Below are 13,093 nucleotides of genomic sequence, written 5' to 3'. Positions count from 1 at the left end.
GGTCCAGCCGGCCCGGTACTCCCCCTCCCCCATCAGCCCCACCCCGCCTGGATCAGACCCACACCCCCATCCAGACCAGCAAACACCTCTGCCCCCAGCTCTGGGAGGGGAGTGGGGGCTGGTGGGTTAGAGCAGGGGGGCTGGGAGCCAGGACTCTTGGGTTCTCTCCCGGCTCTGGGAGGGGAGGGGAGGGGGGCTGGTGGGTCACAACAGGGTGGGCTGGGAGCCAGGACTCCTGGGTTCTCTCACGGCGCTGGGAGGGGAGTGGGGGCGGGTGGGTTAGAGCAGGGGGGGCTGGGAGTCAGGACTCCTGGGTTCTCTCCCAGCTCTGGGAGGGGAGTGGGGACTGGTGGTTAGAGCAGGGGGGGGCTGGGAGCCCGGACTCCTGGGTTCTCTCCCAGCTCTGGGAGGGGAGTGGGGACTGGTGGTTAGAGCAGGGGGGGCTGGGAGCCTGGACTCCTGGGTTCTCTCCCGGCTCTGGGAGCGGAGTGGGGTGCAGGGGGTTTGCTCTGAGGCAGCAGGGATGGAGGGGGCAGGGGGCCCTGGTGGGCAGCTAAGCCCCTTGGTCGGAACTCGTGCCGCATCCTCCTTCCCCACAGGCGGGGGCAGCACCGGGGCAGGGATAGTTACGTATTTCCCACACTGCTTCCAGGGCATGAACTGCAGCTTTACCGTGACTCCCAGAGCCCCACGGGCTGGGACAGAGCGGGGGGGGCAGCCCCCTCCTCACACGTGTAGTGCACGAGGCTGCTCAGTGCCGGAGCCCCCCAAGCCCTGGGGTGCCAGCAGCGCCCGCGGCACCGCGCCCAGCCCCGGAGGTCCCAGTAACACTCAGACACGCGGCTCAGGGGAGGGGTATTTACTGGGGTGGGGGCAGATCCCCCCGGCCCAGAGGCAGCTGCAGTCCCAGGGGAGCGATAGCGGCTCCAGTTCGGGCCCCTGAGGCAGCCCAGTGGAGAGTCTGGGCCCGTCAGCCGCGTGCCGGGGGCTCCTGCTCCAGCCCGGACTCCAGCCCAGCCAATCGGTGTCTGTGGGTTTCCGGGCTGGGTTCGGGGAGTGTCTCCCCCTGGGCCCCCGGCTCCGGGTCTCTGCTGCTCCCCAAGTCCCAGGCAGACCTGCCCTGGCCGGGACGTCCGGCACTCGCAGCCTGTTCCCCGCCCGGCTCCGGCACCGTTCCTGGGCTTCTCTCCAGCTGTCCCATGGGCGGCTCCCGGCCCCCAACCGGAGCCCAGCCCCCCAGCTCAGCCCCTGCCCCGTGGCCGGCAAGCAGGAAGGGGACGGGCCGTGGGAAGGGGGCTGCTTGGCAGACCCAGCCCGTCTGATCCCCCAGGGCTCCGCACGCCCGGCTGGGAGCCGGAACCGCACCGCTCGCAGGACGATCCAGCCCGCCGAGCTCTCCGGGAGCCGCACAGGCCCAGCGAGCTGCGCGGGGAGTTTATCCCCCGAGCCGGCGCGAGAGCCGCAGGGCCTGGGCAGCCGGAGCCTCTCGCGGCTGGGGAGCTGCTGTGTCTGGGGAGGAGTCGTGCGCACGGTGCCACGTGCAGGGTCTCTGCTGCGGGCGACTCCTGGCAGGCAGGCAGGGCTGTGGGTGGTGGGTCACCGGGCGGCTGGCCCGTCACACAGGTGTGGTCCGACGCTGGCCAGCGGGGTCCGGGCTGACAGGGGCTGTGGGTGGTGGGTTCATAGAGTCACAGATCCCAAGGCCAAAAGGGATCACTGCGATCATCGGGTCTGATCCCCTGCACAGCAGGGGCCGGAGACCTGCCCCAATAATCCCCAGAGCAGATCCTGGAGAGAACCAGCCAATTGTGAGTTAAACACGCCGGGGTGGAGAATCCACCCGGACCCTTGGAAAATAGCTCCAGGGGTTCATTCCCCTCACTGGTAAAACCTGGCGCCCCGTCTCCAGCCCGGCTGAGCAGCACCCGGCGTCTCACACCGGCGGGGTCCGACGCGGGCCAGCGGGGTCCGGGCTGGCAGGGGCTGTGGGGTCACTGGGCGCCTGGCCTGTCACACAGGCGGGGTCCGACACGGGCCAGCGGGGTCCGGGCTGGCAGGGGCTGTGGGGTCACCGGGCGCCCGGCCCGTCACACCGGTGTGGTCTGACGCGGGCCAGTGGGCTCCGGGCTGGCAGGGGCTGTGGGTGGTGGGTCACTGGGCGCCCGGCCTGTCACACCAGTGTGGTCTGATGCTGGCCAGCGGGCTCCGGGCCGGGGGCGGGATCCTCTCCTGGGGAGACAGAGGAAGGTTTATTCCATGTTCCTGATTTCACGGTGTGACCCCCCTTCTCCTCCCCCCTCTTGGGGTTTCCCAGGTCCCGGAGCTCCAGACTGAGTCTCTGGGGGCCCTGGGGGCCCTGCCCAATGGACGGCAGCTCCGGCGGCTGCTAACCCCAAGCCCAGCCCCAGGCCTGGCGTCGGGTGGGCACAGAGGGACTGGTCACCCCTGCTGGGTGCTAGGGAGGCGGCTGCGTGGGGTGTGTGACCTGGACTGGCAGCCCGGGGGCAGGGCCAGCCAGCGAGGGACCCCCACCCCGGTGTACCCACAATGCACTGGGGCAGGGCAGTCCCAGGGGCAGGGATCGGGCCCGGTGTCCCCGGGGTCACTCACTGGCAGTCGGGGCGAAGCTGCTTCTGCCGGAGTCTGAAATGGAGCAGAGAGCGAGCGCGTCACGACTGGGCACGGGGGGGGGGCTGAACTGGTTGGGGTCCCCCCACCCCTCCAGCAATTCCTGCCCCACCTGAACACCCCCATCCCAGTGACCCCCATCTCCACCTCCCCCGGCCAGCCAAGGATCCCCCCCAGCAATCCCTGCCCCACCTGAACACCCCCCTTCCCTGTGACCCCCATCTCCACCCCCCAGCCAGACAAGGATCCCCCCCAGCAATCCCTGCCTCACCTGAACACCCCCATCCCAGTGACCCCCATCTCCACCCCCCAGCCAGACAAGGATCCCCCCCAGCAATCCCTGCCCCACCTGAACACCCCCTTCCCAGTGACCCCATCTCCACCCCCCAGCTAGACAAGGATCCCCCCTTCCAGCAATCCCTGCCCCACCTGAACACCCCCTTCCCAGTGACCCCCATCTCCACCCCCCAGCCAGACAAGGATCCCCCCTTCCAGCAATCCCTGCCCCACCTGAACACCCCCCTTCCCTGTGACCCCCATCTCCACCCCCCAGCCAGACAAGGATCCCCCCCAGCAATCCCTGCCTCACCTGAACACCCCCTTCCCAGTGACCCCCATCTCCACCTCCCCCGGCCAGACAAGGATCTCCCCCAGCAATCCCTGCCCCTCTGAACACCCCACTTCCCTGTGACCCCATCTCCACCCCCCAGCCAGACAAGGACACCCCCAGCAATCCCTGCCCCTCTGAACACCCCACTTCCCAGTGACCCCTTCTCCACACACACCCCCAGCCAGACAAGGACACCCCCACCCCGTGGTGATTCTGACCCCACCTACCCAAGCCCAGCTCATCACCTGTCTCTGCCAAGGCACGAACCTGCCCCACCCCACCCCACGGCCCCGTGCCCTGGGGCTGCCCCACCCTCCCAGAGGAGATTGTCACCCTCTCTCTGCCCCTCCCCGGGCTCTGCCCCCAGCCCTGCCTTATGGGGATTCCCCCACCCCCCGTCGCTCCCTTACCCGGGCGCTTTCTCCTCCACACCACGACGCCAGCCAATGCGGCGCCGGCCCCAGTCAGCGCAGCGAGGCCAAGGAAGGCCAGGATCCCGGGGGCCAGGCCCCCCATCTTCCCGGGCGCTGCGGGGATGAGGAGAGATGGTCACTGGGGTGAATGGGGGATTTACCGGGCGTCTGACTCAGGGCCCTTCCCGCTCTGTGTCACTGCCCAGGAGGGCCGAGTTACCCCCCGCCCCGGGCAGGGTCCGGGTCACGCTGGGACCAGCCGGCTTGGCCTGGGATCCCCACCCGGGGCTGGCAGGGCCCTGAGCTGGCACCGGGAGAGCCAGGATGGGCCGTTAGCCCCAGGCAGCCCCGGCTTGTCCCTAAAGCAGGAAACCTCCCCGCAGAGTCCGACTGCAGCCGGCCCCGCCGCACACAGCGACCACGGGAGCCGGGGGCTGAACTCACAGGCCCCGTCGGGGGGAGCTGGGCCGCGGGGCTGCCCCAAGGGTGCTTGGGGGTCAGCACAGCAACGGGGTCACTGGGGACAGGCTGGGGCAGAGCCCAGTGGGGAACCCGGGACAGTCCCTGAGGGCTGTACTGGACCCAGTCCCTGCTGCTCCGGTCGTGTGTGTTACAGGGACACCGGGAGAGCCCCTCGGCCGTGTGACGGGTTCCTTCTCCCGCCACTGAAAGGCGCCGATGGGAACCGCTTGGACCGTTTCCATCCTACAGCGTCACCTCTGCGAAACGGGGCCAGGGCCGGGCAACGGGTCGGTTTTAACCAATTTCCCCTTTTGGAAAAGTTGTGAAATGGTCAGACATCCTGTTCCAGCGTTTTCAATGTGAAATCCCCTTTCTCAGCTCAAAGCAACTTTTCAGTGAGAAAAGTCAGTGAATTTACAGGAAATAAATGTTTTTAAAAAAAATCAAAGGTCAAAACTGAAACCAAACATTTCAAATTTCTCAAATCAAAGTGTTTTTTCATTGACCTGAAGAGAAATAGCCTTCGGGTTTTAAGTTTGTGAAAGTTTGAGATTCCAACTTTTCATCCTGCTGCGGGATGGGAGTGTGTTTGGAAATCTCAGAGCTTTTCCCAGGCTGGGAGAACGGTTTCCCGCTCGGCTCTCGTCCGACCCCAGAGAGGAGCAGCCGTGGGGACAGAGGAGAGACTGAGACAGACTCTTTCTATGCCATGTGGGGAATACGAGAGATTCCCTCAAACCACCAGGAACCTTAAACATCTCATCAAAAAGCGACGCAGAAAATCGGCCCCTGATTGGTGGAGATGGACAGAGCTGGCCCCGTGCTGCAGAGACCTGCCCCAGCTCAGGAACGGACACGGGGATTGAGCCCCAAATGCAGCATGTGACCCCATCCTGGGCGGAGAAGGGGGGTTGTATGTGGCCCCTGACAGACACCGCGGGCTCTGGCTTCTCCTCACGCCTGGCAGCTCCCGGCCGCTGGGTCCAGCCAGTGAAGTGTCCGTGGGGTGAAGGGGCTGAGCCTGGATTGGTAACGGTATCAAAGTCAATGGGAGTTGGGCCCCTAAATCCTATAGCACCCAGGCCTGGAGCCCCAGCTGTGCCGGCCGTGGGGAGTGGGAACCCAGCCAGCGCCCGGCAGAGCCTCCTGCAGCTTCCCTCCTTCCTGGCTAAGCACGTAACACCACGCTCCAGTGTCCACCAGGCTGGAGGCAAAAGCCTGCCCCCGGGGGTAACGAGAGACGGGGTACCCGCCAAGCCTTGCCCAGTGGGGGCTGAGCTTGGAGATCTCGGGGTGAAAGGCTCCTGTTCATTGGGAATGAGCCCGCCCAGCCCCCCACAGCCCGAGGTGCCGAGCCGGGGAGCGCTGGACCCTGCTTGATACAGGCTGGTCGCAGGGGCACCGACCGGTGCGGTCTGGGGGAGGCCCCTTTCGGGGGACGGGCGGGGGAGACGTGTCTCATTCCCCCAGCTGGGAGCAAACCTGGCCGGTGTCCAAGTCCTCGAGAGGCCCAGCTGTCGGGGGCCTCCAATGGGGCTAGGTGGGTGGGCACAGCATGGGGGCCGTGGATGATGGGTCACCTGGCTCCTGCTGCCACATCCGTGGGCATCAATCCGGTCCCCGCCCCGGGCAGGAGATGCAGCCGGACGTGCTCGGCAATAGCTCACGCTGGAGACCCCCCGCTGGCACCGTCCACGAGCGGGTCCCACCCCTCCCCCTGCCCCGAGAGAGCCCATTACCCGGGGTCGCCAGCGCCTCCTGCAGGCCGCGGTGCTGCACGCGGCAGGAGTAGCTGTGCCCGTCCCCGCCCTGCTGCGGGATCCCCACGGATCTCTGGAGCTGGGACGCGTCGCCAATGGGGGGCGCCGGGGTCTCCTTCCCGTCCCACACCCAGGAGACGCAGATGGGACGCGGGTCAAAGCCCCTGGCGCGGCAGGAGAGGGTGGCGGAGCTGTCGGGGGTGTCTCTGCGGGAAACCGAGACCTCGGGCAGGGCTATGGAGGGAGAGAAAAGGAGACACAGTAAATTTGTTCTGCTCTGAACGTTAAGTTCTTGCTGTGGTGTCTGGACCTAGGGGGAAGCGCGGCCTCCAAACCCCCCGTTTCATGGTTACAGGACATGGACGTGTTTGCACCGAAGGGTTAGAGAGCGACACGTCCCGACGGCCTCACACCGAGCCAAATGGCCTGCGAAGGCGGGGAGGGACATAACTCCGCTCCCAGACTCCGAGCGAGATTCAGCCCTGAGCTGCCCTGCTCCCCTGGGGCCCTCGCGGCCCCGCTGCCCCCAGAACTGGCGCTCGGGCCGTGACTGCCCCACGGTTTTAGCACCACGAGCTGCACTGTCAGCCCTGCGGAGCAGAAGCAGAGAAAGGGAACATCACGGCTGCTAACACCGCCCCGGGCGCTGCCCAGACGGGAGCGTTACTGCTAGTTACATGTGGTACAATTATCGACTCCATCCATGCGTCGGACGTTTGTCTTCACCGTGTGACTGACCCCCAGGGGACTGATCAGCCGAAGAGATGAGGCACCTTCGACCTGGCTCTGAGACGCCCCATGGGAGCAACGGGCTTCCCGGCCGGCTTAGCCCTCGGCTACAATCCCAAAGGGGGGCAGCGGTGGGGAGCCCCGTCTCAGGACATCCACGCTAGGGGCTCCCGGAGCTGCTTTTCGAAGGGCACTACTCACACGGTGCAAGGCGCTGTCTGGTGCAGACCAGGACACGCAGACAGCGCTGCCGAGCGCCCGCTCCTGGGGGGCACTGCCCCCCCCGGGTTCCACCATTCGCCCCCCTTACCCGTGGTGGGCACCGGCTCCCCCAGGCTGCTGTGGTTCACCCGGCAGGCGTAGCCGTGGCCCCACCGCGGGGGGATCTCCAGGGACTGCCGGATCTGGTAGGTGCCGTCGGCGTGGGGCAGGATCCCGCTGGCGTTCATGGGCGGCAGGATCTCCGCCCCATCCCGCACCCAGGAGACGCGGATGGGACGGGGGTAAAAGCCCCTGGCGTGGCAGGAGAGGGTGGCGGAGCCGTGGGGGGCGTCTCTGTAGGTCACCGAGATCCCTGGGGGGACTGGAGGGGAGGGGAACACGTCAGCGGGGTGCAATCAGCCCTGAGCCAGTGAGGCATAGTTTGCAAAGCCTAGAGGACTAGCGGTCACAGAACGAGAGAGGGGCGCTCTGTGGTTCCCTCCGTCCCGTACCGCCGGCTGCTCGGACTCACCCTGCCGTCCCAGAGCCTCCATCCCGCCCCGCAGCAGGCTCCTCAGGGTGTCCACGCACTCCTCCTGCAGGAACTCCTTTGCAAACAGGGTCCAGGTGTGGCCAGCGTTCCAGAAGTGCGTCTCGTTGGAGGCTCCCGGCGCCAGCGGCACCCACGCGGATTGGTTTCTCTCCAGGATGAGGAAATCCTGCCCGTCGAAAGCAAAGTGAAACTGCCCTCGCACGGGGGTGTCCCCGTCCAGCACACAGTTCACGTGCAGCTGCAGGGTGTGGATCCCTGGGGGAGAGACAGGGAGGAAAAACGGTGCAGGATATTGTCTGTCAGTCCATCTACAGCCCCTGCCCGTCCCAATCACTGCAGTGCCCGAGCCCCTCCCCAGCCCTAACACACGTATCCCATCACCCTTTGCCACAGGGCTGGGCCATTGTCCATGGGTCACAGATGGGAAACTGAGGCTCAGAGCTCCAGAGTGACTGGGCCCAGCTCACACAGGGCATCGGGCGCACCCCAGCATTCCCGCAGAGAGCTCCTGATCTAACTCCAGAACGGGACGTCCAGCCTCCACGGAGAATCCCCCGCAACCCAGCGGGAGTTACCCCCGGTTCAAATTAGCCCCTTTGAGTTTGTCTCGCTGCAGCCGCCAGCCCTTGGCTCTCGCTCGGCAGCGTCTGGGATTAAAGTGCCGTCTGTGCTCAGAAATCACCGCCCACGCGGGTACTTACCGAGCGGGATAAGTCACCGCACGGACACCCCTTGGGGCCTGGTTCCCAGCCAGCCTGGGGCCACCGAGACCTGACTCTAGGGAGCAAGAACTTGGCCATGCTCCTGCAGCTGCCCTGATTGGCTGCTCTACCCCCGGAGGCGGGGCAGTGGGGAAGGGCAGCCAATCAGGGCTGGAAATCTCGTGCAGGTTCCCGTGGCCTGGGGCTGGCGCCGGTGAGGTTGCGGGCGCTGGGAGCTCGGCGCGGGGGCAGCACTCACCGCCAGTCTGGTTGTGCTGCACCATCCAGCGGTGAGTCACCACTCGGGAGATGGCCTCGTAGAGCCTGAACTCCTGCGTCTTCTTCCTTAAATAGCTCGCGCCAACGGCCTGCGCTGCCCACTCCCTGAGGGGTTTCACCTCGCGGGTGTCGCTGCTGTAGGAGGCGAGCGCCAGCCCGTCCAGCTTGGCGAGCATGAAGAACCTGTGAGTCCCGTCCAGCTCGTTCAGCCCGGTGATCAGGATGTCCAAGCTGTGGGGCTCTGGACCAGCGGGAAAGACAAGATAAAGAGCCTCTTATCCCTTTACTCCGGGGAGGAGGGTTTGCCCCCATGGGTCGGGCTGAGCCCCCATCTCCAATCACACCCCTATTCTTAACCCCCCTCTGCTACCCCTAGCGATAGGCCTTGCAGAGAGTCAGTGGAAAAGGGGATGCAGCAGCCATGGGGGTCAGAGCAGTGGGGCAGGGCTGTCCCCAAGCCTCACCCACAATGCCAGAGAAACCGGAGGCTTCTGCTAAAATGTTCAGCGGTGACATACTGAGCAAGGTCAATGTGTGCCATCACCATCATTAGGGTTCAGAGTTAACACGCCCATTGAGATGAATGGGGCAGCTCAGCCCTCGCAAGGCTGTCGTCTCAGGCTGGTTGTAGCCAGTGAGAACCCTCCCCCACCCCGTTAAGGTCACAGCTGGGAGGTTTTCATGGCCACTTGAAGGGCCAGGAGTTTTACTGTAGTTTGAGATGGGAGCGGAGATTGTGCAGAACCTGTGGGAGCGGTCAGGGAAGGGCTGTCACTGCCAGTGCCCCCATGGCCCCGCTCAGTCCGGACCCCCTGGGGAAAGGGGGGCATTAGGGGCAGAGGAGCAGAGCCCCCGGGAGAGAGAAAGCCCCTGGGCTGAGAGGGAGTTGGGTGACCACAGGTGCCCTACGGCACGTGGGGGTCGAAGTCGCCCTCTTTGGAGTGGCACAAAGCTGCCTCCGGTGGGCCAGAGAACACAGCCGGGGCAGCCAACAGGGGCTGACGTAGATGAGGGACAGTTTGGTGGTTAGGGGGCCAGGCTGGGCTCCGATGGGTGCCAATGCCCTTAACTCTGCCCTCTCTGTGGATGCCAGGTGCTACAGGCACTAACTGCAGGGGCACCGGCTGCTTTTCACTATGTGTGAAAGGTGTGTGGGGCGGGAGGGGGAGCAGGAGTTCCTGTCTGAAGAGGGAAGGATTTTGTCCCGACTCTGTGACATGAGCAGCGTTATCCTGCGGTTCACAGTTCGGCCACCTCTTCCCGGGGCGTCACCAGGCCAGCACACGGCACCTCCCTGACCCCAGGGCCACCCCCAAACCACACGTCGGGGTCCTTCTCCGAGCGTCTCTGGCGCTAGGCACAGCCCCCACCCCAGGTGCCCTCCAGCGACCAGCCGCACCCCAACGGGACACGAGTTAGGGGCAGCAGCTCCCTGGGTCCGTCCTCCCTCTGCCGGCCCCCTGCCCGAGAGCTCCCAGTCCTGGGCCCCGATGCCAGGGCCCGTCCCGCCGGCCAGTCTCCACAGCGTCTCACGGCTGCGTCCCCAGCACAACCCGCACCCCAGGGCTGCCCCGAGCGGGGTCCCCGCAGCCCGTCACCCCAGCCCCCTTCGTCCGCCGGCCCTGCCCCTGCCGAGTGCCCCAGACCCACCCTCTGCCCCGGCTCCGCTGGACGCCCCCTTAGCTAGGGGCTGCCGGAGACTGGGGGGTCCCAGCCAGTCCCGTCCCCCCGGCTCCCCCCACCTCAACCATGCACCCCCGGCTCCCCCCACCTCAGCCAGTCCAGCTCCCCCCACCCCAGCCATGCGCCTCCCGCCTCGCCAGCCCCGCTGCGGCTCTCGGCTGCTCCCTATAGAGCCCGGACCCCCTGGCCCCGTTCCCCCGCCATGGGCCAGCCGGGCCCCAGCGCAGCATCCCCCGCTCCGAGCCCCGGCCTGACCCGCCTCCCGCCCGGCCCCGCTGGGTGTTTCTCTCCCGGTTTCCAGCTGATCCTCCCGGGTCTGCTCGTCCCCCAGCGCCCTTCGCTCCAGCGCCCCCCCCAGCCCCACTTACCCCCCCTTATCCCCCAGCGCCCTGCTCTACTTACCCCCCGCCTCACTCCTGCCCCACTCACCCGCCGCTGCTGCCGCCAGCGCCCCCCCAGCCCCACTCACCCCCCCTTATCCCCCAGCCTCCCGTACCTCAGCGCCCCCCCCCGCTGCCCCCAGCCCCACCCGAGTCTGCTCGTCCCCCAGCGCCCTTCGCTCCAGCCCCCCCCCAGCCCCACTTACCCCCCCTTATCCCCCAGCGCCCTGCTCTACTTACCCCCCGCCTCACTCCTGCCCCACTCACCCGCCGCTGCTGCCGCCAGCGCCCCCCAGCACAGCCCCAGGGCGAGGGGCAGCGCCATGGCTCGGGCCGGGTCTCCCCACGCCTGCAGCGCAGAGCCCACAAGCCCAACGGGGCGCCCACCCCGCCCCGGTCACATGTGGGGCCGGCCCCGGCCAATGGGGCCGCGGGGCGGGATCTCTGGGCGGAGCCGCGGACCTCGGGGTGGCCGGCGGAACCGCCTGCTGCAGGGCTGCGCGGGGCCGGACCCAGCGCCGGGGGAGGGGGCTGATCCCCCCGCCCTCCAACAGCCAACTCGGGGGTGCACGGCCTCCCTTCCCCCACCTCCCCAGGGGCTCCTGGTATCCCCCCTCCTCCTCAGTTCTCATTCCCCGGGGCCAGAGCCCCCCATTTCCCACCCAGGTCCCCCCTTCTACCCCACCAGGGGTTATGTGTGCCCCATTCCCCCAGATCATCCCCCCATTACCCCGCACCAGGAATTCTGAGTCCCCCATTACCCCCCACCAGGGATTCTGTGTGCCCCATTCCCCCTATACCAGGATCCCCCATTCTCCCCCCCAAACACCAGAGGTTCTGTGTGCCCAATTCTCCCACCCACCAGGGGTTCTGTGTGCCCCATTCCCCCTATACAAGGGTCCCCCATTTCCCCCCCACACCAGAGGTTCTGTGTGCCCAATTCTCCCACCCACCACGGGTTCTGTGTGCCCCATTCCCCCCAGGCAGGGTCCCCCAATTCCCCTCCCCACACAGGTAGATGGGCCCATGGGTTCGATCCGGGGCAGCGGGGGCGGGGTGGGGTACTGGGGTAGATGGGCCTGTGGGTTCGATCCGGGGCAGTGGGATGGGGCGGGATACCAGGGTAGATGGGCCCGTGGGTTCAATCTGGGGCAGAGGGACGGGGCAGGATACCAGGGTAGATGGGTCCCGTGGGTTCGATCCGGGGCAGAGGGACGGGGCGGGATACCAGGGTAGATGGGTCCCGTGGGTTCGATCCGGGTCAGTGGGATGGGGCGGGATACCGGGGTAGATGGGCCCGTGGGTTCGATCCGGGGCAGTGGGACAGGGCGGGATACCGGGGTAGATGGGCCCATGGGTTCGATCCGGGGCAGTGGGGCGGGGCGGGATACCGGGGTAGATGGGTCCCGTGGGTTCGATCCGGGTCAGTGGGATGGGGCGGGATACCGGGGTAGATGGGCCCGTGGGTTCGATCCGGGGCAGTGGGAGAGGGCGGGATACCGGGGGAGATGGGCCTGTGGGTTCGATCCGGGTCAGTGGGATGGGGCGGGATACCAGGGTAGGTGGGCCCGTGGGTTCGATCCGGGGCAGTGGGACGGGGCAGGATACCAGGGGAGATGGGCCCATGGGTTCGATCCGGGGCAGTGGGACGGGGCGGGATACCGGGGGAGATGGGCCCATGGGTTTGATCCGGGGCAGTGGGACGGGGCGGGATACCGGGGTAGATGGGCCCGTGGATACATTCCCGTACACTGAAGCTCATGCTCCTAGCAGCAGCCCCCCCCCCCAGCTTCCTGCCTTCCTGAGGGGTCCGACACCTGCTTGTCTCCTGATCGCAATCAGGCCTCCAGCCAATCTGTGGCCTCCATCCCCCTCAGGTGCCAGCGCCCCTGGTCTCTGATAGGCTGAACTCCTTGTGTGGGGCAGAGGCTGCTGTTGGAACGGCTGAGAAAACCACCAGGGTTTCCCCCCGCGCCAACCACACGGGCGCCCCGCGGGGCCTCTGCCCTGCACCTGGCCGGGGGCTCCGAGCAGGGCCTGGGGTCACAGAGCCGCCTCTGAGCTGTCTGCCCCCAGCACCCCCTGTGCTGCGGGAGGGCAGCTGCGACCCATAGACCCTGGCACCGGGTGACTTTCCCATCAGGATGAAACTTGAGGTGGCTGTTGGCTTGCAAAGGCTGGGGCTGCCCCCCACTTCCCGCTGTGCCCCCCCCCCCCGTCTTTCGGTACCTTCTAACCAGAGCTGGGCAAGAATTTGTCATCCAACATTTTTTTCCAGCAAAAAATGCAGCTTTGGTTACACAAACATTTGGTGAATTTGTGTCGATTTGGCCAAATGCTCCCTCCAGAAATGCAACATTTTTTTGGGGGGGGGGGTTGTTTCAAAATTACTTTTTGTTTTGAAATGTCCCAAAAACCTGAAAAACATTTTTAAAAGCTCAGAATCTAAACAAAACGTTCAGTTTGGGACTGAATAAAACCTTTGTGTCACTTGGAATTCATTTTTTTCCTCGTCTTTGACTCACTGAAAAATTTCAGTTTTGGTTCAACCCTAAACACATTTTTTTTAAAGTTTCAGAGAACCAGAAACTCCTTTATTCACACAGCTGAACTGATGACCCGGGGAAGCTGTCACCTTCCAGACCCACCACTTCCCTGGCTCGGTTTCTGTCTCAGTTTGACGGTTGACTTGGG

The 13,093-nt window shown here is 65.9% G+C and overlaps 1 protein-coding gene across 1 annotated transcript; it reads right to left on the bottom strand.

Moving 5' to 3' along the window:
* Positions 1 to 1,615: 1,615 nt before the first annotated feature.
* On the bottom strand, positions 1,616 to 10,724 carry LOC135888111 (major histocompatibility complex class I-related gene protein-like). The gene is made up of 7 exons (XM_065415916.1): positions 10,667 to 10,724; positions 8,317 to 8,577; positions 7,336 to 7,611; positions 6,913 to 7,185; positions 3,649 to 3,765; positions 2,611 to 2,643; positions 1,616 to 1,788 (listed from the first exon to the last, which is right to left on the bottom strand). The coding sequence occupies exons 1-7, from the start codon at positions 10,722 to 10,724 to the stop codon at positions 1,616 to 1,618; spliced, it is 1,191 nt and encodes a 396-aa protein (XP_065271988.1).
* Positions 10,725 to 13,093: the final 2,369 nt, after the last annotated feature.

Source organism: Emys orbicularis, chromosome 13 (genome assembly GCF_028017835.1).
Source record: "Emys orbicularis isolate rEmyOrb1 chromosome 13, rEmyOrb1.hap1, whole genome shotgun sequence".
NCBI lineage: Eukaryota > Metazoa > Chordata > Testudines > Emydidae > Emys > Emys orbicularis.
The sequence above is the reverse complement of the archived record's forward strand: the minus strand, read 5'-3'. Positions and strand labels throughout refer to the sequence as shown.